The sequence below is a fragment of the Notolepis coatsorum genome, assembly GCF_963971535.1.
Source record: "Notolepis coatsorum genome assembly, chromosome: 19".
Lineage (NCBI taxonomy): Eukaryota > Metazoa > Chordata > Actinopteri > Aulopiformes > Paralepididae > Notolepis > Notolepis coatsorum.
The window spans coordinates 24,554,639-24,581,006 of NC_140183.1; the positions used below are offsets into that span (position 1 = coordinate 24,554,639).

The 26,368-nt window shown below is 44.7% G+C and overlaps 2 protein-coding genes across 3 annotated transcripts in view; one reads left to right on the forward strand and one right to left on the reverse strand.

Annotated features, from left to right (window-relative positions):
- The window catches only part of tcaim (T cell activation inhibitor, mitochondrial), a 37,835-nt gene extending 25,493 nt beyond the window's left edge, over positions 1–12,342 (reverse strand). Inside the window, exons 1-5 of the mRNA XM_084336309.1 lie at positions 12,262–12,342; positions 6,510–6,642; positions 4,037–4,175; positions 3,409–3,664; positions 853–975 (exon numbers count right to left, since the gene is read on the reverse strand). Of these exons, the coding sequence (XP_084192435.1) occupies positions 853–975; positions 3,409–3,664; positions 4,037–4,175; positions 6,510–6,642; positions 12,262–12,296 (686 nt within the window). The 5' untranslated portion in view covers positions 12,297–12,342. The remainder of the gene's footprint in view (positions 1–852; positions 976–3,408; positions 3,665–4,036; positions 4,176–6,509; positions 6,643–12,261) is intronic.
- Positions 12,343–13,156: 814 nt separating this feature from the next.
- Positions 13,157–26,368, forward strand: part of LOC311246799 (beta-Ala-His dipeptidase-like) — a 39,224-nt gene continuing 26,012 nt past the window's right edge. The window contains exons 1-4 of one of the 2 annotated variants that reach the window (XM_084337049.1): positions 13,157–13,400; positions 13,806–13,937; positions 18,510–18,653; positions 24,412–24,574. In XM_084337049.1, the coding sequence (XP_084193175.1) occupies positions 13,386–13,400; positions 13,806–13,937; positions 18,510–18,653; positions 24,412–24,574 (454 nt within the window). In that variant the 5' untranslated portion in view covers positions 13,157–13,385. The remainder of the gene's footprint in view (positions 13,401–13,805; positions 13,938–18,509; positions 18,654–24,411; positions 24,575–26,368) is intronic. The other variant, XM_084337050.1, reaches the window with a different exon arrangement.

Genomic DNA, 26,368 nt, shown 5'->3' on the forward strand with positions numbered 1-26,368 from the left:
AAGGGCACTCCAAAACGAGGGGTAGGGCCAAGGGAAGGGAATTGGACCTAAACAGGCCTCCATTGCTGCTACTGAATTCTCCATGACACACACTATTCATATGCAATTAGTATGCAAGTATGGAAGGGATGGTTGCTAAGTGATAATTTCAATCCCCAAATTGTCTGTGCCAGGTCACTTGCCGTATTATTTCCAGTTCCAGGTCACTTAAAACGTCCCTAACAAATGTAAAAAAAAACATACTGGCCACTGAAGCATCATTTGTGTGTTTCTAAAAAAACATACTGGCATGAAGTAGTGGATGTATAGTCCAAGTGGGGGTCCTGAGGGGGGGGGGGGGGGGGGAGGGCGAGCAAGAGCCCATGTATTGTATTTATTATTTTTATGTCTTTTAATCTACTTTCATTCTGATTTAATTACTGGGCTGTCATTATTGTTATTATTATTTCTGTTATTGTCCTGTGATTTATCGTTGATTATTACTGTTACTGTATTGTTTGTCTCGTTTCATGTTCAAAAAAAAAATAAATAAAAATACTGGCCACTGAAACATCATTTGTGTGTTTCTTGGCAAAATGACAGCATATCCTCCTGACAGCTAGCAAGTGGAAACAGCTGTGATTGTTTTTCTTCTTCTGGTGTTACGAAACGGCCACTTCCAGCTGGGTGTGCAGGTCCTCCAAGTATGTTGTAGTTCCTGAATTTCCCCCCAAGGGCATTAATAAAGGAAACACTTGACTTGACTTGTCGCTCATACTGCAGTCCATGTACTGAACAGTGAGCTCCGACAGTATGTAATATGATACATACAGTACATACAAGGGATTGTGAAGCGGTCAGTGTCATGACTACCTGATATCTGCCAGGGCAAACTGTTGGCACAGTTCCGTCTTCAGCCTCTTCAGCTCCTCTCTCCTGGGGAGGCTGGCGCTGTGCTTCCTGGTCGCCTCCGGCTCATTGTTCCTTAACCACAAGCTGGGGAAGAGAAGAGACGAATCAGACGGAGCCAGTTTAAACACAGGAGTAACGCTACACCTCTCTGTTCAGACAGAGGAGACACGTCGGACAGAGACAGTTTAAACACAGGAGTAACGCTACACCCCTCTGTTCAGAGAGAGGAGACACGTCGGACAGAGACAGTTTAAACACAGGAGTAACGCTACACCCCTCTGTTCAGAGAGAGGAGACACGTCGGACAGAGACAGTTTAAACACAGGAGTAACGCTACACCCCTCTGTTCAGAGAGAGGAGACACGTCGGACAGAGACAGTTTAAACAGTTTAAACACAGGAGTAACGCTACACCCCTCTGTTCAGTCAGTAGGCTAAAGTATGTCAATGTATGGACAAAATATATGAAGATATTTTTGAAGGAATAACAAAATCGGATTATATTTTGCTATAGTCCTAGGGCAATGGAATGGGGGGGTGGATTAAAAAATATATATAAATAAAAATAAATGAATAACTGCTGACTGGATTTGACTGACTCAAGTCAACAGTTCAAAATCCATTTCAATAATACTCCTCATGCACGTCTCCTGAAGTGGCACTTTGCTTTCGTTTTCTTTGCTCTGCTCCAACAAAGCCAAATTGCACTGCTTTGACAGGCTCCACACCCGGGGGCATGGACTGCTGCCAGCAGCTGGAGAACCGACGGCAGCAGAACTTGAGAACTGTTAGGAATGTCTGACTCTTAACCACTAAAGCATGCATGGATTCTAGCGCAGTGTGTATTATGACTCACAACTACTAAACCCTGCAGACTCTAGAGCAGTGTGTATTATGATGACTCTTAACTACTAAACCCTGCACAGACTCTGCAGTGTGTGACATGTACATGCAGATAGTGCTGACATGCATGATCAGAAGAAGAGCCTGCACACTAAACTGTGTTTCAGCCATTTACTCAAGACAACTTTGATACGTTTTGATCAACAATTTTGATCTTTCAAGAATTGTCTGAGGTAAACCACTGAAACACTTTTCTTTGCAGAGTGACACTAACAGACTTTTCTACTCCACTCCACTCTACACTACTACAATACTTTCCTCTACTCTACAATACTCTACATTACAATACTCTACACTACAGTACTCTCCTCTACAATACACTACTCTACAATACTCTCCTCTACTCTACAATACTCTCCTCTACTCTACAATACACTACTCTACAATACTCTCCTCCTCTACTCTACAATACACTACTCTACAATACTCTCCTCCTCTACTCTACAATACTCTCCTCTACAATACTCTCCTCTACTCTAAAATACTCTACATTACAATACTCTACTCAATTGTTAAGAGCCAGAGGTGTGTCTTTGGGAGCTTAAAAGGAACACGCCAACATTATGGGTAATGTGCTTACAGTCTTCTCCTGAGTCAGACAAGAAGATGGATACCAATTTCCTCTCTGTGCGTTCAGTAGAAAGCTAGCCTAGCTTAGCACAAATGACTGGAAGAGGACACGGACCAGTAGCCTAGCTTAGGTATTTTTGACCAACAGCTAGGCTAGCTGGTCCATATCCGCTTCCATTAATTTGCTGCTAAGCTAGGCTAAAATTGTAGCCGGATACCTTTTCTACTGAACGCACAGATAGCCCTTTCACACCGGCAGGGCTCCGTCCGGCGCGCGCGCGCGCACGCACACGCACGCACGCACACACACACACACACACACACACACACACACACACACACACACACACACACACACACACACACACACACACACACACACACACACACACACACACACACACACACACACACACACACACACACACACACACACACACACACACACACACACACACACACACACACACACACACACACACACACACACACACACACACACACACACACACACACACACACACACACACACACACACACACACACACACACACACACACACACACACACACACACACACACACACACAGCTTCTTACACACACACAGCTTCTTCCCGACTGAACAATCACCCCCCCCCCCCCCTATTGCCACCACATCTACTGTACCTCACTATAATATATACTTGTATCTGCAATATGACAGATGTTGGGACATGTGCAATAATGCAATAATGGTATTCGTTAATATGCAATATTTTCCGCCGATGTGCAATGTTTTTTTTTTCTGCTGTGATGTTTTTGCAATGCTTTTTTAAAAACCTTTTTAATGTTCCTGTAAATGAGTGCATATGTAGCAGAGGGTATGAGTGGGTACATGCATGTGTGGCGTGTCAGTGAGTATGGGTACAACACATGTATGTATGGTAGTGTGTCTATCATGTACATCATGTACATCATGGATGTGTTGTGTGGTAAGTCTGTGACAATAAGTCTGTGTTGCTCCCCACTGTCAAGACCAGGTGTGCAGGTCATGAAGCTATTAACCTGAGTGTAGGTTCAACTCTCTTGGCCTGCTGCAGCTCCTGCTCGGGGTCTCTGAAGCCAGTGAACGTGTAGTAGGTCTTGTCCCATTTGATGGGTCTATAGAAGGGAATGCCAGCCTCCGGAGGACTCTTAGCCGTCTGCGAGTCGGCCTTAAGCCCTTTCATGTGCTCTAGGGGCAGGCTACAGGACGTCAGGACATTCAGCACGGTGCTCAGCACATCCTTGGTCTGGAGGGTGAAACTCACCGAACGGAACCCTGGGAAATGTAGGCAGAAGGACCGACATGTATTTGTTTTTTCTACAAACAATAATCTTTCGTTGTTGCAGACTCAAGACATTCCTACTTCACATTGTTGCCTTGCCAATGGATTTAATCACATTAACCAGCTAATAAACAAATCACCTAAAAACTAAAACTAACAGTTAATAAACTAATTGACTAAAAAATGTAACTGAAAATCTTTATCATGCTGTGATTACTTGTTTTATCTCGTTTTTATAATCTGATCTGATCTGATCTGCTAACCTCACTCATGCCACAGTGTTTCGGTTGAGTTATTTACTTTATTTTAATGCGTGGTCTCCCTCCTTTGTTGCGATCCAGAGGCAGGATGTAACCGATACGTACCAGGGGGCAGGATGTCACCGTTGTCTCGAGCCTCTCTGACGTAGAAGGTGAGCTTGGTGGGTTGAACAGAGCGAACGCCAGGCTTCTGAAGGTTCTCCAAGTAGCCATTGAGCCTCTTGAGTGAATTTTCATTCACGTCCTGTTAAAATAGCACATGTATTTGATTGGTAAGTAATAGAGGAATGTATACTATTATCACTATTATTACTGACTGATTGAATTCCGACATTCCACTATTATTACTTCTACTCTATTACTATTATTATCTTTTTTCCTGTACCTCCTCTACCCCCTCCCCCATGCTGCTATGACACTTGTGTCACTATTCAATACTACTACTGTTATCACTATCACTACCATCATTATTACTTTGCACTTTGTTCTATAATTATTACCTATCCTACCTGCCCCCTTCCCCCATGCTGCTATGACACTTGTCACTGCTGTTCACTATCAGTATTATCACTACCATCATTATTCCTTTGCACTTTGTTCTATTATTATTACCTATCCTACCAGCCCCCCTCCCCCATGCTGCTATGACACTTGTGTCACTGCTGTTCACTATCAGTATTATAAGTATCATCATTATTACTTTGCACTTTGTTCTATGCTCTATTATTATGACCTATCCTACGTGTACCTTCCCCATGCTGCTATGACACCTGAATTTCCCCAAGGGGATTAATAAAGGAACACTTGACTTTCACAGAATCTTTGGAGTCACTGATGCTATCTCTATGGACGGCCTTGATGCCCTGTTGCCTTTGCTTACCAGTTACTAATTTTCCTCATATTATGATTATTGTTTTTCTCCCCCCTTGTATTATCTTACCAATCATCACTTCCAACACATATCCTTATAGCCTGGTTATCCTTGTGAGGATCCGTCATTGAATTACCCTTCTGAGGTTTCTTCCCTTTTTTCCCTATTCAGGTTTTTGAAAATATTTCCTCATCTTCATAGAGGGTTAAAGGTCAGGATGTCATGGAGGGTTAAAGGTGCTTTTTTATGTAAAAATAAATAATAATACATCTACAGAGCTTTTAGAAAAGGTATGGAATAAAAGTATTGCTTTTCATCCCCAAACATTATTGATTTACGAATTTATCATTTAAATTGGCAGGTCCTAAATTAATGTTTACATGTTGCATGCACGTATCGCCTCCCTACTTCCTGTTTACCCGATTGAATAAACATGCTGCTAGTTGAGAGGTCCCCGTTTCTCTGATCCAGTTTTCAAAAAAAAAAATTGCGGCTTGCTCGCTCATCAACTTTCTCTTTTTCAACCTAAAGTTGAACCTAAAATATGTTAAGACAACTAGTATGAACTAGTTTGTATAAACTAGTTTGACAGTTTGAACTGACTTAATACAATAATTATAGTACCCTACGTAATCCTATGTAAGCACCCAATGTTTTAGTCTGACATGCTGGTGCTCTAGTGCAACATCTAGTAGTTGAATGTTATCTATAGCACCTTAAAGGTCAGGAGGTGTTGCTCTACTGAGACATGGATTATGGTTTATTGGCTTCTTATACAAATAAATTGGACGTGACTTGAGTTGACCAATAGTTACATGCTGCCATGTTGGAAGACTGATAAAAGAAATGAAATGCCTAATGTCTGTGCGGTGAAAGAGTGCTCAAAGTATTCTGTAACAGGTGAGAGAAGCTTGATATTACTGTGCCACTCAGACACTTGTTAATAAGATATAGTAATAATCTGTTGTTGATATATTGCTCTGTTGCCGTTAAGTGTCTCGGTGCACATAGCAACCAGTGTATCTTCCAATATGGCAACCGGTGGGAAACCGGGGATTAATAAAAGGAACACTTGACTGGATTCTAGGGCTGTCCCCGACTAAGGATTTGGATAGTCGACTTTGATTGGCCGAAATTAGCCGATAGTCGACTATTAGTCGACCAAAAAGAAAAAAAAATTGAAAAAGAAAAGTATAATTTTTTTTAACTTTTTTTTTTTTATCATTCCATTTGGGCTGTGGGGGTGCTTAATGTCTGACGGAAGGCTTCTTGTCCTCTGCAAAAGCATGCAATTGGTCCACTGATGGATACATCTTGATATTTGTCTATAGTCTAGTGTGTTCATTAGATGGGTGAAATCCTCTTTCAGTGCCTCTGTGCCTGTTTTCTTAGGCAGTTAGCCTCTGGTATGCGTGCCATTAGCGTTAGCCACGCTTCTAGGCCTCTTTTCTTTTGGAAAGAATGATAACAAATTGAAAATTATTATAATAATAATAATAATAATAATATTAAAAAAAAAAATTATAATTTTTTTTTTGTATATATTTTTTTTGTATTCGACTAAGAGGTTGGCAGTTGACTACGGCTCCTTTCGATCGATTAGTCGACTATTCGACTAATAGGGGTCAGCCCTACGGATTCCAATCATTCTACGGCCGTCCGCCTCCATGGAAGATATTCTCTGGACAGCGACAGAGATGCTCTCACCCGTTCTCTGGGATACTGGCCAAAAAAATCAGGATGGACCGCAAAGTAGAACGGTCGAAGTGCATTGATGGCTTCAGCCCCCGAGAGCGCCCTCTGCTGGATGCAATGTATGGCCACACGTTTACTCTCCACTCTGAGAACAGAGATTAGATTAGATTAGAATGTATTGTCATCATACAGCACAAATAGTACAACAAAAATTTATTTGGCATCCAACCAGAGTGCAAATGTAACAGTAAAGTGCAATAGTAATATACAGGTGATTAAACTGGATATCAAATATACAAATGGGCACTGCTGAGCAGTGATGCCACAGATTACTTGTAAAAGTAATCTGATTACTGATTACTGATTACTCCTTTAAAAAGTAATCCAAGTTACTTTACTGATTACTTGATTATCAGAGTAACTTAGTTACTTTGAAAGTAACTAGGTTACGAAGTCGTCGTCGTTCCCCCAACAGTTTTTTTTTAAACGCTTTATTGAAAGTGCATAAATTGTTTTTAACTTGTTTCTCTGCACATAACGTAAATTGTTAAACTAGTGCTTCAGCTTCTGTACCATCAAGTATGGTAAAGCAACAGTCTATGATGCTCACAGCATTAGAGCAGCCAGCCAGTGGTTTTACAAAACCAGTGTATCACATCTAACAAATGCAGGCTGAACTATTCAATTATATCAACTGTAACTATTAAATTGTTTTTATAAATGTCTCTCTATAAACATACAATCAGTCTCTCTTTAACATGTAAATTAACTGTAAATCTGGCAAATAAGAGCTTTTGCTCTGCCACCATCAAATATACATTAATCAGAAGGGAAAGAAACAATCTCTCTCTTTTGCTGTTTGGCTGGCCTCCGAGTCCTCCTGTACCTAGTCGAAGCGTCGGCTAGTGTTGTGATTCCAGATGCTTTCAATGCAATTGGATGTGCTGTTTTTAGCGGTAGACAGTATTTTGTTTCCTCCGCATATGAATGTTTTTTTCACCTGGCTTAGCTGACACAAACGTGAAGTAGTGACTGAGGCTACGTTTAGACGAGCGTTTTGGGGTGGAATTCTCCGTGCTGCAGACGAGGCTGTAACGACGGAGCCCTTCTGTCACACGATTGGCGCATATGTCACATGACGTGCTGTGAAGACCCGCCCTACTCTGCCTCTGATTCGCAGACTGTGGATGGGGAATGTGATTGGACCAAAGCAGAGTCACTCACAGACAGAGGGTCCAGTCACGCCGCGGGACACATTGTGTATTTAACCCTTTCACTGCCACACGACGTCACTCCCAAATAAGAAAAACAGCTCAAAATGTATTTTTGACTGTCGAAAACGAAATAAAATACTGCATTCCGCCTGCATTATGAATTTATGATGAGATAGTAACGAAATAGTAACGCACAGCCACTTGGACAAGTAACTGCAATCAGATTACTGGCTTTTAAAGATTAACGCGTTAGATTACTATTTTCGGGGAAAAGTAATCAGATTACAATAACGCGTTACTTAGTAACGCGTTACTGGCATCACTGCTGCTGAGTAATAGTGCTAATCAGATGTATGTACAGTGTTATAGTATTATTATGTACAGTGATACAAGAATTAAGACAGTATGGTAATTAAGTCATACTGGCCAGCGGTGTATAACTAATAAGAGTAGGTAGGGATATGTACAGATATAGATATAGCATCTACAGATATATATATATATATATATAGGGCCGCTCTAGTAGCACACCATGTATCGCACTGCATCGCGAAGCGGCCGACCCGGGTTCGATTCCCGGACCCGGCGTCCCTTGCCAAATGTCTCCCCCCCGCTCTGTCTCCCGTTCTTCCTCTCTCTCTCTCTCTCTACCGGACTGCCCGGTAGAACAAACAAACAAAAAACAAAAATCTACCAAAAACATAATAAAAATATATATATATATTCTTTTTTATTATGTTTTTGTATATGTATATATATACACACACTTATATTACACTGAGAACTTGATTGATTGATTGATTGGAAACTTTAATTAACAGATTGCAGAATGGGTACAGTACAGTACAGCTCAATACACACAATTGTTAAGGGGATGCAGACCAGGGCCCTGTTCCTCGTACCTGGCTAACCGGATAATTTTCCGGTTAACTAGACTCATGCTAGACCTTTCCGTGATTGTCTAAATCACTATGGCAACAGATCAGAAAGTTTGAACCTGGTCCAGCGAGAGTTTAGTTCAGTTAGCTCGATAAACTGGCCATGCCCTCGCAAAAAACTGCCAGCTCCCTTCCTGAAATAATCCTCACAGTCTAGATCCCATTATACCATTCTGAATTATGTTTTTGTGCTTCGTTTTTCTAGAGGGGGCGTTTGAAATGTAAAATAATATACCTAAAATGCTGATAATAAATCATATTCAGGGCGGCTAAGTGGCGCAGTGGGCAAGGCCCAGCTCTCGGCGTTGCTACCAGCTTGGCTGGTCGTTCATACTAACACAATTGGCAGTGTTAGGGGTGGGAAAGCTGGTGGGTGGGGATTGGACGTTGTGGACAGCGACTCCTACAGGTCGGTTGGTGCGCCTGTACAGCAGAATCAGGAAGTATCTGGGGCAGCGTGAGCCTCCCACGTGATGCAAGGCTTGGTCCTCACTACAGCCGACCAGTGGGAGGCATAGTCTAGCAACGTTCGAGACAGGGGAGGGGAGAATTGAAGGGAGAATTGGCGAGGCGAAATTGGGATGGGAGAAACATAGAAAAATAAGGAGAAAAAGTGGATACAAAAAAATTATATTCAGCCTATGGATTTACTTTGTCCTAAATAATGCACATCATATATACGGTGCTCGGAGTCGCGATACACACTATGTGGTTATTTTAATAACGGAGCATTGCAAATGTGAATCCCGCAGGGATGTTTTTAATGAATGAAACCTATCGGGTGTTTGGCTCTGATTACATTTACATTTAGTCATTTAGCTGATGCTTTTATCCAAAGCGACTTACAAGTTCTGTTTGACAAGTCATCAGGAACGGTACAACTCTATCAGCTGAGTAACAATGTTCATCAAAGTGTTGCGTGCTACAGTGTAGATTCGTTAATTAGGACAAGTGCATGACTGACAGTAAGGTTAGTTAGGGTTAGATTTATTTATTATAATTTTTTTCAGATAATGGTTGAAGAAGTGCGTCTTTAGTCGTGGGCGAAAGATTGGACGGGTTTCGGCTGTCCTAACTGGGGTGGGTAGTTCATTCCACCATTGTGGGGCAAGGACTGAGAATAGGCGACTTCTCTTTGATGACCCTCCAGGAGCTTGGATAGGAGTAGGTCTGAGGCGGCCAGAAGATGCAGAGCGTAGGGGTCTTGAGGGTGTGTAGTTAGAGACCATTGACCGGTTAGTTTCATATTCTCCGCTGTGGATGTATTTGCTTAACGGAGCGACCGGATTGTGTTTCATTCAAGCATAAATTTAAGCGTCTTTATGCGTGGATTGTGGATGCGATTTACAACGAATCTGAATATGTGGATTGTTGAATTGTATCACTGTCACTCACACGTTATTGTGATATTGTAACTGGGATTAAAATGTTTGAGGTGATGCGCTGTTTGACGGATTTGATGACGTGGACGTGACTTGAGAAAATCAATGAGCAATTGCAAGCCTTTGACGTTTTGATGAATGGGTTAGAAAATGCATTTATCTGTTCAAGCACTGTTAGTGTTATCTGATGATGAACAAGAAGGTGATTAACATGACTGGTGTCACTGGTATAAACCAAAGGTTTCAATTCAATGCATGTATGGATGATGTCCGAAACAGATTAAAACCTGATTAATAGTGAAACTGCAAGCCGCCAAGCCTCTCTGACACGTTATTTCGGGGGTCACGCGGCACGCCTTGCAAACTTTGGGAACCATGTATTTATATAGTACATGATACCTAAGCACATACAGTACAGATATCCTCATAAGTATCTATTAATTCGTATCAATTAGATACTCTTTGGGCTTGTTTTTATCTACTTATTCTGAAAGAGTTGAACTAATTATTTTCGCTAGCAAGATCTCATTTGATTATTCATTCCATTAAGCCTACTGCCAGCAGGCACATTTAAAGAAATATAATCTGATTAATTGGGGTAATGAGGGATTTAAAATTAGCCTATAGATTATGCATTTAACTTGTCTGCGAGGCTATTGAGCCGTACTGTATTGTACCCATTCTGCAATCTGTTAATAACGTTTTCAATCAATCAATCAATGCCGTTAGAAAATCTGGATTTCTGCTATCGACACCTGCTGTCTTTTCAGGTGAGGCGGCCGCGTGCAATTATCCTGAGTATCAAGTCTGGTTCGAATTAACGAGACTGAATCAGCGTTCGAGGAACAGGGAAAACCTGGATTCAAACATCGGGTTAATTGAATCTGGCTAATGGCCCTTTTGATCGACTTAGTTGAACCAGGTACGGGGAATATGGCCCAGAGAAAGACTTTCGTCTTGTTTACATCAGGGTCCCCCATTTTCAATTCATAATGACATTTATGACATACACATATACATATATAATAATCTAATCATCTAATCTAATCGTGACATTTATGACATACATACAGTACTGTTACATTTGTGACATACAAGATAGGATCCTAACAGTAAGTATATACATACGAGGGGGAGGGAACACATTAGGAGGGGGTGGGAGGGGGGTTCAGACATTTACGGGGGCCAGTTTCGAATGGCAGCCTCCCATAGGTGCTCTTTGAGAGCGGTTTTGAAGGTGGGTAGTGATTCACATTTTTTTACGGCTGTGGGTAGGGCATTCTACATTGATGTGGCATAATTGCGGAATGTGTTTAGTCCCTTGTTTGAGCCAAATCTGGGTTGGACATGATTTGTGGAACTCCCTCGGGTGTTGTGGTCGTGGTATTCACTGAGTATTTCACTGAGTATTTCGACATGTACATGGGTACCTTAGTGGTGTAGTGTATCTTGTAGATCAGACCCATTGCAAGTTGCTGTACTCTGTCGTCTACTCTAAGCTATCCTAGGTTGTTAATGGGCAGGGGTGAGGTGGGTTCTAGGAGTAAGGTCAAGCAGTAGTCTGACCACCAGTTTTGTTTTGTGATGTTTGTAATCTTGTTTTTAGTGCCTTTGAGGTGCTTTGGTACCATGAGGTGCAAGCATAGTCATAGTACCCTTGAACGAGTGCTCCTGCCAGAGTCTTCAGGGTATTCTTGTTTACCAGAGAGGAGATCCGGTACAAGAATCTAGTTCGTTGGTTGACTTTTTTTTATTACATTGTATGCCATCTTGTCACAGGAAAGATTTGCCTCTAGGATGGAACCCAGGTATGTAATTTCATCTTTCCTTGTGATAATATTGTCACCCACTGTAACTGAGAAGCCGTCGGTCTTGCTGAGTTTGTTATTTGAACCGAAGAGAATGGACTCTGTTTTACCCAGGTGTAATGATAGTTTGTTATCAGCGAGCCAGGTGCAGATTCTGCCGAGTTCTGAGCTGAGGGTTTGTTCAACCTGTAACTTGTTCTCGTCAGAGACCAGCAGGGCCGAGTCGTCCGCAAACAGGAACAAGTTGCAGTCACAAGCTGATGACATGTAATTTGCATAAATTAGGAACTTACACAACTATGGTATTTATTTAATATTCATTATTATTGCTGAGACAGGTAACGGCACTAGTAGTAGGGACCTGAATGTGTTGGAGGGGAAGCCACCCATATCACCACAAACACCCCAATCAGAGCTCTTACCTCATGGTGCAGCGCAGCAGGGAGGCCAGTGACATGATGTCCTGCAACAGCTGTCCACAGACCCTCAGATCATGGCGCCATTGTCCTGTGAATGTGATAACAACAAGTCACAGACTCATCTGACACAAAGAAACAGTAAACACCTGGTGGTCTCCCTGGGGTCCTCCATGCACGTCACTGTTTTGATGATTGTTATGGATAACGCCTGGATGTGGTTTCTCACATTTGCTAACTGTGAATGTCGTTTTAAAAAGGTGAATGGCCAAGGATTACGTAGCTTAATGTAGGCTAGTAATTACACGACCAGAAACACTGTGTGACAACCGTAGTATAGCGATTGCGAAGTTAGCTGGCTAACCTGAGCAACCTTTACAGTATGTAGGTCAAGTTTAGCTCAACTGGATCATTACACCGACACACACACAAACATCAGCGAGCCCGGCACGATACATTTAAATAATAGTTATGCATCACCCCTTAAGATCATTAAGCAATCTTGCTGTGTTGTAAATACAAAGTTGGCTAATAAGTAAATAGCTCAACAACAGTAATATGACTGGCTAACGTTAGACTGAAAATAAACCAAATGTGCATGAAATAAAATTAACAGTAAGAGAGAGCAAGCGGCCAAGTTAAAGAGCTAGTCACCTCTTCATCATGGTTGATCTGAACCGTTATCTAGTTAGCAGCACCGACAAGCTACAGTATACGACCCCATGTCCATTCATAAGACTATATCAGACCAAAGCAATCGCAAGCTGCTGCTGTCAAGTAATTTCCTGAACTCTGGCGACACCTAGAGGCGACCTACAAGTGAGACAGCGGTCTTTTTGTTTGATTTGTTGTTGCCAAAAAAGGCTCTGTTACAAGTACAACTAGATCTGCTTCATCACAAGCCGTGAGAAAGGATCTGTCGTTTTTGTATTTTCCTCCATACATCTGAAGTACTGATATATGTGCATCCCACATGTAAAACAGATGGTCAACAGGTCTGGGATTAATTAAGAAGCAGTTAGTGAAAATACCCACATCTGAATACCAGAGAGAACATTTGTAGAAGTACAACAGAAAAGTTGTGAGAGGAGAGGACAACGTTTTTCTTTTGGCTTTGCACAGGAACACAGATGCATTTCAAAATGGTGAGTGTTTGTTCAAGAAGCTTCTTTTGAAAACTATAAAATAAAGAATTATCAAGCTCAGGTGTTTAACCACTGTGTAGAAGCATTTCCATGTCAATGTGGTCAATACATGAAAACTAAATAACAGTTTTGAATGAAAGACTTATTTATTCCATTAGTCCATTTCTTCCTTTTTTTCTCCACACACAGAGGAACAATACAAGTTAATAAGTAAATTATCATCTTGAGGCAAATCTAAACCACTTATCATAATCTTTCCTCTCACAACAGTGATCTTTGATCTTTGAGCCTTGGGCTCCGATCCAAAAACACAAATGAGCCCCAGAATGACTTTACTAGCAGTCCGTGTGTGCGCTCCATAGCAGGCGAGCCACAACCTATAACATTCCTCTGGATTATCCTCAGGCTTCGTGTCTCGCTGCTTTGGTTGTAGTACTACTGGCCAGGCCAGCTTCCTCCTCCAGTCTCCCGGAGTCTCCAATCATGTCGGGACGTCTGTTCCAGTACATCGATGACCAGCAGGACCGCTTCGTCCAGGTGAGGAGACATTTGAAGCGGTTAGTAGAGACACTTTTATCCAGAGTCACTAATGAAGGGGCATTGCGCCTACCGTCTTCTCCTGAGTCAGACAAGAAGATTGATTCCACATGGGGAAATGGGAAGTAGGGAGGGGATACATGTAAACAACATTCATTTTGGACCGCACCTGCATTCCGCACCCGTCTAAAAGCTCTGTGGATGTATTCTTCTTCTTTTTGGAGTTTTACGGCGGACGGCCACCATAATTGGGGCATTTACCGCCACCTACCGACCCGGAAATCGGGCCAGTCTTCCATTCTCCCTTCTCTAACCCCTACTCTAACTACCTAACCTACAAAACAACTACCTACAACCACACCGTTCACCATCCCTGTCCATCTACATCATACTATATACCCCACTCTCTGAATCACGTATAATTCAACTTCTAACTAACTCCCAACCCTCACCTCCATGGAGTGCAGCTAATGCTGCTACTACCTGATTGAGCCCCCCTCTGCGAGACACTCCCTGCCCCCTTCTGGCTGACTGTGGAGTCCTTGGTCACCCTCAGCCCCCTTATTCAATTCCCTATCCACCTCCTCCCATGTCAGACCTACCATACCCAAATGTTGAACCGCTATCCTAACAATCATCCTTACTCTATCATTTCTACCCTCAATCTCTGCCGCAACATTAACCACCCCTGCCACGAAGGCCACAATACTCAATTTCTCCTCCCACACCCTCTCTCTATCCTCCTGCCCTACCTTTTCTGCCACATGCCCTTCTCCACACCCCTGCACCCTATCTTGACTTCCCTGTCCTACCCTCCTAGCCGCCTCCGCATACGATAACTTACCCTCCCTTCTAACACTCTGAACCACTACCTCCCTCTTCATCACCTCACACCCCCTAAACGCTACACTATGCTCTCCTCCACAACTACAACACCTCAGCTTCACTCCCGCCCCACACTTCCCATAGTCATGCTCCCCGCCACACCTAGCACACCTCTCTCCCTTCCTACATGAAACCGCTATATGACCAAATTCCTGGCATCTGTAACATCTCAGAGGACTCTGAACAAATTCCCTAACCCTAAACATCCTATACCCTACAAACAACACACTAGGGACAACCTCACCCTCAAACTTAACCACTACCGTATCCGTCTCTATCCTATCTGCTCCCCTCTTCATCCTTTCTGCACTCTTGACTATGCCATTACGCCCGTCCCTCCCTAATTCTTCCACCAGCTGCTCTACGCTAACCTCGACCGGTACCCCAGCTATCACCCCCTTACATCCCCCCTCCCTCTTCTCCCCTACTCTCACTACCTTACGTATACCCACTCCACCAATGCCCCTCATCTTCCTAGCCCTCTCCACCTGCTCCACACTAACACACCCTACGGCCAGATTCCCATCCCCAAAAACTCTCGCATACTTTACCTCACCTAATTGCTCAACAACAAGTTTGGGCAACTCGAACATCCCTAATTTCCGCACTCCCCCCTCCCCCTCAAACCTAACCACTATATGAATCACTTCTGCACTATCATTTCCTCTACCCTCGCCTTCTGACCCACTCGAGCTATCTCCCCTACCCTTCTTCCTCTTTATCCCCTTCCCACTGTCCCTGCTCCTCTTCTCCACCTTACTCCACCCTTCTCCCCCGCTCTCACCCCCCTCCATACTGTCACCATCTGACTCCCTTCCCCTGTCACGACCGTCCCCGTCCCTATCGACACCTCCCTCGCTCTCACTACCCGCCCCCGCTCCCGACGTCGAAAGCAGTTCATCACGGATCAGCAAGGCGGCCACATCCATCTCCTCGTCACCGTTATAGCCGTCAAACTCGACCCGGCACTTTTTACCTTCGATCAAGGAAACAACCCCCGGGTACCTCTTGCCGTCCCCCGAAAACACAGCACGACAACGGGATCCCACCCTCCACGCCGGTGCCGCCTCCACATCACCGCATAACTTTCTGTCATCAACTTCCAAACTCCGCGCCAGCACCCTCTCGTCCATCCGCCGACACACTTCCTCCCAATTCCCAGACCCTCCCCTGCCCCGCTTCGACTCCGCTTTCTCTCTCTCTCTCTCTCTCTCAGAGCGACCGGGTCCATCCCTCCTCCCGCAGCAACCTGCAATCTAGATTTCTGAAGACATGTCCAACCCTTCTGGTAACGCTGCTAGTCAACTTTTCACAACTATGTCCCATCGGATGTATTATTATTATCCTTTATAGCCTATATATAATTATTACTCTACATAAACATGTTATCTATAGCACCTTTAAGTTTATTTCTTTTTTTAAGAGCACTCATGCTCCTAAATAGTGTGTGTAAATTGACAATGAGGACTGAATAATAAAAAGTGGGCATACATGTGGGGGAGTTTCTGTTAGGGTTTGACATGGTGGTGTTGTAGGTAGGACCCAAACGCAGAACAGGGTAGTGAGGAAGCAGGCAGGACAAGGCGGGTAGTGATTCAAAGGAGATTTACTTAGACATATAACTGGGAGCACTACAAACCAAAACCTCCCAGCAAACGCTGGAAGAGGGAAAATGAAACAAGAGGTGATACAACAAAACACTAAACTCAAACACTTACTTAGTAAGACATGGCAGACCGGGTGAACAAACAAGGTATAGCAAACTGGAACAGAAACAACGACAGGAACAAATGCAGGAAACAAACAAACAGGAAACAGTACACACTAACAGCAAACAATGATCGCACACAGGGAACAGGGAAGACAGGATTAATATACACAGACTAATTGACAAACGAGACACATGAGGGCTGATTACAACGAGAGACACCTGGGATGGGAAAACAGACTGACAGACTAGAGAACCAATACAAGACAAGACTAAACACACTGGGAACATAACACTAACAAGACACCAATACTAAATATACATCAACCAGACAGTGGAACACACACAAAGGGCAACAGACAGACAGGGAGATTTAACAAGAGGGGAAGGACACATAGTAACATAGATAAGCCAATTATACATAATTGTTCAAGGAGTCCCAGAGGTGGTGAGGGGTATTGTCCAGCAGGTGGGGGAAGAAGTCCATGAATGAGTGGAGGAGGATGTGGATGAACAAGTGGAGGAAAAGGAGCAGGAACATGTGGGGGGAAGTGAAGTGGAGGGATAAAACCATGGATTGGAGGGGGGAAGTGAGGTGGAGGGATAAGACCATGCATAGGTGGGGGGAAGTGAGGTGGAGGGATAAGTCCAGGAATAGGAGGGGGGAGTGGGCAGGACCAGGTGGAACGTAACAGTTTCACATACATTCTCCAAGGGGTTGTTGATTTGTTGATGGAAAATAAGCCTTTTTGGATCTTAACCTGTTGTAAATCAGAATATATATAGGTGTGTTTTACTCCAATGCGTACGAACAATATCAATGTAAACAAACACAAAATACAGTACCCGCTCCCGGGCGCGTGCGCGCGCTCCCGCGCATGTGCATAAATGTTCCCTCGCATAAGCACAGACTAAAGACAGTGTCTAATTGCCTCTACGAATGGAATGTAACACATTTCATTCACAAGTTTTGTGTGAATGTATCTGAGAACGTATTTGAACACACCTGTCGACCGGCGCTATTGATATGCAAAGTAGCCAGGTGGGTACTTAACGAGTTGGTGCATCAGTCGAGTGCAGCGCATTCCTGTGTGCACGTGCGTGCACATCTGTGCATGTGCGTGCACGCGCTTCTGCTCACAAAAGCTGGTTGCACGTCGTGCAACCCCATCCCATGAGCAACGCATCCCTGCCCACATCCAAAAACACCACTACTAGAGTCTTGGTCTTAGAGCTCAGTCAGTTAAGTAGAGTAAAAACACCACCACTATGTGTCTTAGAGCTCAGTCAGTTAAGTAGAGTAAAAACACCACCACTATGTGTCTTAGAGCGCAGTCAGTTACGTAGAGTAAAACACCACTACTATGATTAGAGCTCAGTCAGTTACGTAGAGTAAAACACCACTACTATGAGTCTTAGTCTTAGAGCTCAATCAGTTAAGTATAGTAAAAACACCACTACTATGAGTCTTAGAGCTCAGCCAGTTAAGTAGAGTAAAAACACCACTACTATGAGTCTTAGTTTTAGAGCTCAGTCAGTTAAGTAGAGTAAAACACCACTACTATGAGTCTTAGAGCTCAGTCAGTTGAGTAGAGTAAAACACCACTACTATGAGTCTTAGAGCTCAGTCAGTTGAGTAGAGTAAAACACCACTACTATGAGTCTTAGTTTTAGAGCTCAGTCAGTTAAGTAGAGTAAAACACCACTACTACAGTATGAGTCTTAGTTTTAGAGCTCAGTCAGTTATGTAGAGTAAAAACATCACTACTATGAGTCTTAGAGCTCAGTCAGTTAAGTAGAGTAAAAACACCACTACTATGAGTCTTGGTCTTAGAGCTCAGTCAGTTAAGTAGAGAGTAAAAATACATCTCCATTACTGTTCCCCCCCCCCCTCTTTTTTTGGACCGGGGTTACGTTCTCTTTGCGTTTGATTTATGGATTGGATGTGATTCTGGATAATCCTGCCCTTCGTGGATCAGAGGCTGAGGGAGTGGGTGGCTGTTCAGAGTGACTCTGGAGATCCCGCCAAATGGGGAGAGATCGAGAAGATGATGAACATGACAGCAGAGATGATCCGTGAGCTGGGAGGCAGTGTGGAGTTTGCAGATGTCGGCACACATCAGGTACCAGAGGAGTCACAGAGTAATACACACCTAGGGGTGGATTAAACTGTGTCCCTCTTGTTTTTCAACATGACCCTGCTTAAAATGGTAATACACATGAACCATATTTGTCCATCATTTGGGGTCTAAATTCATAATTTTTGTCATTGGTCCAGTATTGAGAGAGGTTGCTTCAGCCGGCAATGTAGTGTAATCACATGGGGCAATTGTGCATGTCAAAGTATGTCCACTAAAAGAGCTAAAGACACTAAAAGTGTCAAGTTAGAGGAGACACTAAGCCCAGTTGATGGAGATGGTTCTTGGTCTCCTCTGTGTCGAGTCTTGGTTGGAGTGGATTGTGAGACTACGGTGAAATCTATTGCTCTTGGAGAAACATCACCACCGTCATGTCCCTAGAAAGTAAGTAGAAGAAGTAGGGTTTTCCCCACAGCAAAGAATGAACAACATTCCTATTCACAACTACAGCTAACATTTATTTTCCAAAACATTTATAAAACAGGTTAAGTACATATCTCCCTGTGACGGGACCCATCTTGCGGGTGATGAGGTATGGCCCTTGCCATTTCACCAAGAGCTTGCTGTTGGACGAAGGGAGGAGCAACAGGACTCATTGTCCAGCCTGTAGCTCACGGTGCCTGGCCTGTTGGTCATACCAGGCCTTCTGACCTTTCTGGGCCTCACACAGGTTGACCTCTGCCTCCCGCCGATCCCTCATCTCCAGCACAAACTGCACCACCCCTCTGTCACTCGAATGGGTGGAAGGACCCTCCCAGCCCTTTCGGAGCAGATCCAACGGACCTGTGTAACGGAGGTACCGCGAGTATATCCACAGTCACGATGGACTTCAAGTGTTGTGAAGTGACTGTGGCACGTAGCGGTACTGCAAGTAAAAAAAAAGGCATACAGACACGTTACCAAGAAGTGAATTCACCTCTTGGTATAGCGGTCTGTAATCGCGCCTGCGGTGTGGCCGACCCGGGTTCGACTCCCACTCAGGGCATGTCCAAATAAGACCTGTGACACCTGTACCTCCCAGCCATACAACAGTTCAAATGGGGAGAAACCTGTTGAGGCCTGTGAAGAACAGAAATGGGAGCCAGCGATCCCAGTCTTTGCCAGTGTCATCCACAAACTTCTGCAACATCCTCTTCAGCATCTGGTTGAACATTTCGACCAACCCATCAGTTTGCGGGTGGTCCAAATTGCTGAGATGCCCAGTTGTTTGTGGAAGAGGTGCATCAACCTAGAGATGAAGTTGGTCCCCTGGTCCGTCAAGATCTCCTCTGGTATCCCCACTCTGGAAAACAGCTGTACCAAAGCACGCAGAACCACGGGAGCGGTGATAGTGCGCAGGGGAAAGGCCTCTGGGAAACGGGTGGCGTAGTCACTCACAACCAGGATGTACTGGTGTCCACCGCTGCTTTTAACCAGAGGGCCCACAATGTCCATGGCAATTTGCGGGCAGGGCATGTTTTCTGACATGTGGGGCATGTGGTGCAATATTTCTGAATGTCTGTGTGTACATGCAGGGCCAATAAAAGCGTGCACTGACACGTAATTCTTTTGTATGGCGGCAAGATGGCCGACCCATGGGAGGGTGTGTGCTAGGTGCATGACCAGTGCTCTACAGCTAGCAGGCACCACAAGACGTCTGTGGTCATCGGTAACTTTATATAACACCTTATTGTCAACAATGAACATTCCCCCCCCCAAAAACGGTTACTATGGTAACGGTCACCATGGCAACCAAAAAAGCCGGTTGCTATGGTAACGGTCGCCATGGCAACCAAAAAACTGTTCCTATGGTAAAAAAAAATAAAATGCTATGGTAACGGTCGCCATGGCAAAAAAACATGGCAACAAAAAAAACTGTTGCTATGGTAACGGTCGCCATGGCAACAAAAAAAACAGTTGCTATGGTAACGGTTACCATGGCAACCAAAGAAACCCGGTTGCTATGGTAACGGTCGCCATGGCAACCAAAAAAAGGATGCTATGGTAATAGTCGCCATGGCAACCAAAAAACGGTTGCTATGGTAACGGTTGCTATGGTAATGGTCACGATGGCAACCAAAAAATAACTGTTGCTATGGTAACGGTTGCTATTGTAAGTAACTGTGTCCATGGTAACAGTCCAGAAGGAGATCCCCTGTGAGGTTTGGTCCGCTCCCCACCCACTCGCTCCGTTCCTTTAAGGTATTTTGTTAATTAATTGCATTCCCCCACCACACGCTCCGTTCCTGTAAGATGCCGTGTTGATTGGTGCTCTCCCCACCACACGCTTCTGGAGCAATGATCAATTTCATCCCGCAGCTGTCACAGCTTGTCATCAGTACCCTCTGGCTTTATATACCCTCATTCCCCTAATATCAATGTTGGATCGTTTTGAATATTCCCTGCATTTGCCTGTTCTTTCCCGTCGCTGTTCCCTGTCTGTTGCTCCCCACGACTTTCGTGAAGTATCCCTGTGGAGAGACCTGATTCCCCGTACGAAGCTGCGCCTCGTTTATCTGCCCGCTTTACGCGTTGCGCTCTGGTGAGTTTTTGGAAACAGTTCTTTTGGATCACCAGTTTTTTGTGTGTTAGTGAAACACCGAAGAGATCCCGTTTTTGTTATACTGTTCTCACCTATTTTTTGTTGTTGGATTTACACTTTGGATTACCGTATTGTTTTTTCTCTGGACTCTGCTAACTGTGTGTATCACACCGAAGATCAAGTCACTTGGATATTTATTTGGATCAGTCACCTCTCTGTTTCTGTGTGCGCTGGCTAACTGGGATTTCTCTCTCTCTTCCCGTTTCCACCTGGAGTGAGCTGGGAGAATCTGCAGAGCGGCTTCAGACGTCACAAGCTAATTCCCACCACCACCTACTGGGAGAATCTGCAGAGCCGCAACCCTCTTCACATGCCAGATTCCCCGTTTGTTCTGTTCTCCACCTAATTCAATCTTGTGACTCTGAGAATAAACACGCCCTTGTTTTTGGCTAACTCTGAAACAACTCTCTCTGTGCCGTTTCGCTTGTGGTCGGTTACAAACCCTAACATCCCCTTTCATTTGTCCACATTTGCCCGCCCTCTATGCTTAAGTCCCGCCCCTTTTTTGTATTTTTTGAACCGTTTGTCATAGAGACTTGCGGGTTCCACCATTGTACTCAGTAGGGAGATCCCCTTTCATTGGTCCATATTTGCCCCGCGCCCTATGCTTAAGTCCCACCTCTAAATAACGGGGCAGACCTGACGTCACAGGGGGGTTCCCCACCCAGCGGGTGGGCCACCGTGGAGCTGCTTACGAGCAGTCAGTCCCTCTAGCACCCCCTGTGGTTCACAGTCAAAGGAGCAACCCTCCTCTGGGGGTGGTTACGTCAGGGCTGGTTGTGCCGGACCGGATCAGCCTATTGGTTCCCCGTTCCAATCCAACGCCTAGTGGCTCAACCAGGGTCTATGCCCATGGTCTCAGGAGCCCTCTCTCGGCACACGGCGCAGTGTTTCAACCGCCTGGCCTAGACACCGTCTGATGGCCTGGTCGCTGGGAGGTTGAATTTGGAATAAATAGGTATTGACGTTGATACCATTAGCGGGGCGCGTGCGCTCCGCCCACGGCCGGGGTTCAAGCAGGCTGTGGTGTGTATTTTCAAGAGTGGTGGTGGGCTGAGTATTTGGACCTGAGGTCATGTCCTCTAGACTCGGTTCTATCCTTCCTTCAGTCTATCTTGGATAGGCCCTCGGCTCCGATAGTAGGGGTATATGCTGCTGCTATGTCCCCATGTCATAAGCTTCGAGGGCGCAACGTCTATTCTGCCGCCCTCTGGGAAAAGGTTTTTTGCTGGGCGCACAGCATCTCAAGCCTGTTAAAACGTGATTTGTACCCTAACCGGGACCTCCAATTAGCCCTGGTTAGGCGATTGGGTGTCTTTTAAACCTCTCGAGCGTTAGCTATTGGAGCAGCTGTCTTCCAAAGACTGCGTGTATCCTGGCCATTACCTCCGCTAGACGAGCGGGTGAGTTATACGATTGTTCGGGTCGACCAGAGTACCTGTGCCTGGAGGAGCCTCGGTGGAGGACGCGTATGCTGTGGCTTCGTGGTCCTCACCAGGTCCTTTGGGCAGGTTCTATCTCGTGGACCTGGCAGAGAGTTCTGTCTCTCATGCGGTCCTTAGGGCTGGGACCTCTTCTGCATCCTGCCTCTAGCGGGTTAGCATGCAGGGATGTGTGGTGATGTGGACAGTGGTTTGATTACACACGGTCCACTCACGTTGTGCGTTTTTAGGTAAGCTGCGCCTTATTACGCATAGTATCGGAGGCCTACCCTCCCGCTCCTCGTTAGGACGAGTGTGGGGATAGGACCCTCTCCGCTCTGATGGTCGTAAGGGACCTCAGGGGGTACATTTATCGGGGCTACGCGCTCTGCTCCGCCCATTTAGTCCAATAGGCGGTAGGAAGTATAACGGTGGTTATCCTATAACCCTAGTTATACGACTACTGACAGAGCGTCTCGCTTTTCGGCCCTGAGGACCCTTGGCTGTTTTCACGTGAAATTCAGACTCGGAAGGGTGAGCATGGCCACTACATCTGGTCTATATGTGACCGGAGGTAGCCGTGGCTATGGTAGATGTAAGGTGCATGATTGTTTTTTTCAGCAAGTGCAATAGACACACGAGTATAGTCCAAGCGAGACACTCTATAGGATAACCACCGTTTTGCGGCTGTCAGCTGATGTGTTTTTCGATCAATACTGGACTAATTACAAAAATCATTGTCCCTATTATTCATGTATAGCCCAAATGATTTAAAATATGGTCCAGTTTAAAAATACAGGAATTACCCTTAAAGGATAAGGCCAGTGCCATTTTATTTCTTTATTGTCAACATAGCCAGTGAAAAGACCAAAAGCTACAATGCATTTCTTCTCCTCTCGACACTCTTCCTGCTCTCCTGCCCTCAGGAGCTCTCAAAAAGGAAGCCACACGCTGCCATTGTATGCTATAATCATTAAATACAGCTCGCAAAAGCATATTGTTGTAAATATCATAATGTATTATCATGAAACACAGGGGCATTGTACAGTAGTTATTACAAAATGTGCTTCAAAAGGCAACAAGCTCTATGGATCTATGGATATACACTAGTGTAATCTAGTGGATTTGAACCAGGGACCATAGGATCGACAGGCGGCCACACTAACCAGCTGAGCTATAGGGTCAGACCCCTTAGCAGGTGCTGGTTGACTGTGACCGATTCGTTAGTAGTTTACAGTAGTAAACAGAACATCGTAGTCCTCAAGCATGCACACTGGTGGTATTACACTTGAGTCAGACAGAAGATGGATACCAATTTCCTCTCTGTGCTATCCGGCTGCAAGCTCACCTGGTTTAGCACCGATGAATGTAAGCAGATACAGACCACTAGCCTAGCCAAAAACAACTCGCCCCTAGTTTTAAGTTAGGCTAGTGGTTCATATCCACTTCCATTAATTTGTGCTAAGCTAGGCTAGCTTGCAGCCAGATAGCTTTCTATCTTCTTGTCTGACTCTGGAGAAAGACGGTAAGCGCATTTCCCATAATGTCGGCGTGTTCCTTTAAAACACATCACAGAGCCATACTGTTGCTTTGATCAGCATAGTGCAATGTGCATGTTGAGGACTACGGTGTTCTGTTTACTACTGTACATCCATAGATCCATAGAGCTTGTTGCCTTTTGAAGCACATTTTATAATAACTACATTTTGTAATAACGCCCTGTTGCCCTGTTGTGTTAAAGTTGCCCAGTGGGGAGACGGTTCCTGTGCCTCCGGTGTTGCTGGCTGAGTTTGCCAGAGACACAAAGAAAGCCACGCTCTGCATCTACGGCCACGTGGACGTCCAACCAGCCCGGAGACAAGATGGCTGGAGCACCGATCCTTTCAACCTGACTGAGATCAATGGTGCTGGTCCCATGTTGCCTGACGATTAGGTCCCATGTTGCATGACGATTAGGTCCCATGTTGCATGACGATTAGGTCCCATGTTGCATGACGATTAGGTCCCATGTTGCATGACGATTAGGTCCCATGTTGCATGACGATTAGGTCCCATGTTGCCTGACGATTAGGTCCCATGTTGCATGACGATTAGGTCCCATGTTGCATGACGATTAGGTCCCATGTTGCATGACGATTAGGTCCCATGTTGCCTGACGATTAGGTCCCATGTTGCATGACGATTAGGTCCCATGTTGCCTGACGATTAGGTCCCATGTTGCATGATGATTAGGTCCCATGTTGCCTGGCGATTAGGTCCCATGTTGCATGACGATTAGGTCCCATGTTGCATGACGATTAGGTCCCATGTTGCATGACGATTAGGTCCCATGTTGCATGACGATTAGGTCCCATGTTGCCTGCCTGATGATTAGGCTTTACTGTAGCTCCACCTCGACCACGTGAATGAATTAATGATATTTTATACAGCGCTTTTCTAGACACTCAAAGCGATTCACAATGTAGGGTGAAAATTGCCTCCTTCACCAATCAATCAATCAATCAGATTATTTATATAGCCCATTTAACATGACACATGTCAACCAAAGTGCTGTACAGAGGGTAGATACATAGATACATATAGACAACAATCACAACTCCGTTTTATGGGAGGGCACACAGGCAAGCACACAGGAAAACAGGGCATGAGTCAGTGAACGGGAAAAGCTAATAGGTAGAAGTGGGTTTTGAGCCTAGATTTGAAGGCATCTATCGAGGGGGCAAGCCTAATGGAGGTGGGGATGCTGTTCCACAGTTCAGGGGCTGTGACAGCAAAGGCACGGCCCCCCCCCTGAGCTTAAGGTTAGACCTCCGGACTGTCAGGAGCCTCTGATCGGCTGACCTGAGGGACCTGGTCTTGGAATAGGGGGATAGGAGGTCTGAGATGTAGGAGGGGGGCTGACCATTAAGGGCTTTAAAAACGAATAGGAGAACCTTAAAATCTATCCTGTAGCGTACTGGACGCCAATGAAGGGAGGCAAGGACAGGGGTGATGTGGTCTCTCTTACGGGTTCCGGTCAAGAGTCTGGCAGTGGCATTTTGTACTAGCTGTAGGCGGGACAGGGAAGACTGGTTGATGCCTATATAGAGGGAGTTGCAGTAGTCTAATCTAGATGAAATGAAAGCGTGGATAACCACCACTGTGTAGCACCCAACCTTGGGCTACGCAGGCTCAATGGCTGCCATACACTGGCACCAGGCACACATCACACTACACAATAGGGAGGTGTAGTCTGACGTCACATCAGTTTCCCGCGTGGTCCCCCCGTATAGGGATTTATCATTGGGAAAATGTATTATCGGCTATTGTAATAATTCTGCCTCATGATGAACATTGGCAAGCTTTCCATTTTGCACAAAATTAGTTCCCTTCTATCACCAACATTATTGTTTAAGCATTTTTGGTTGAAATAAAGTTAGATAAGGTTGTTTAATTTGTCGTTAAAAAATAACTACACTTACCAGTAGAACACCTGTCGTTCAGTGCTGTCATCTGTCAGCAGCGCCAGAGTGAAGTGTAGTTCCTCAGTGAACGAAAACATATTTGCTACCTTTACGATTAATTTTGAATTTTTTCATGTTGAGCTATAGATTGTGGGTGAATACACACAGAAAGGTACACCATGCCAATGTTCATGCTTTATTTGTTTTAAACGAGACGATTTATAAATGTGTCCATTGGAAATACATTGCGATTTC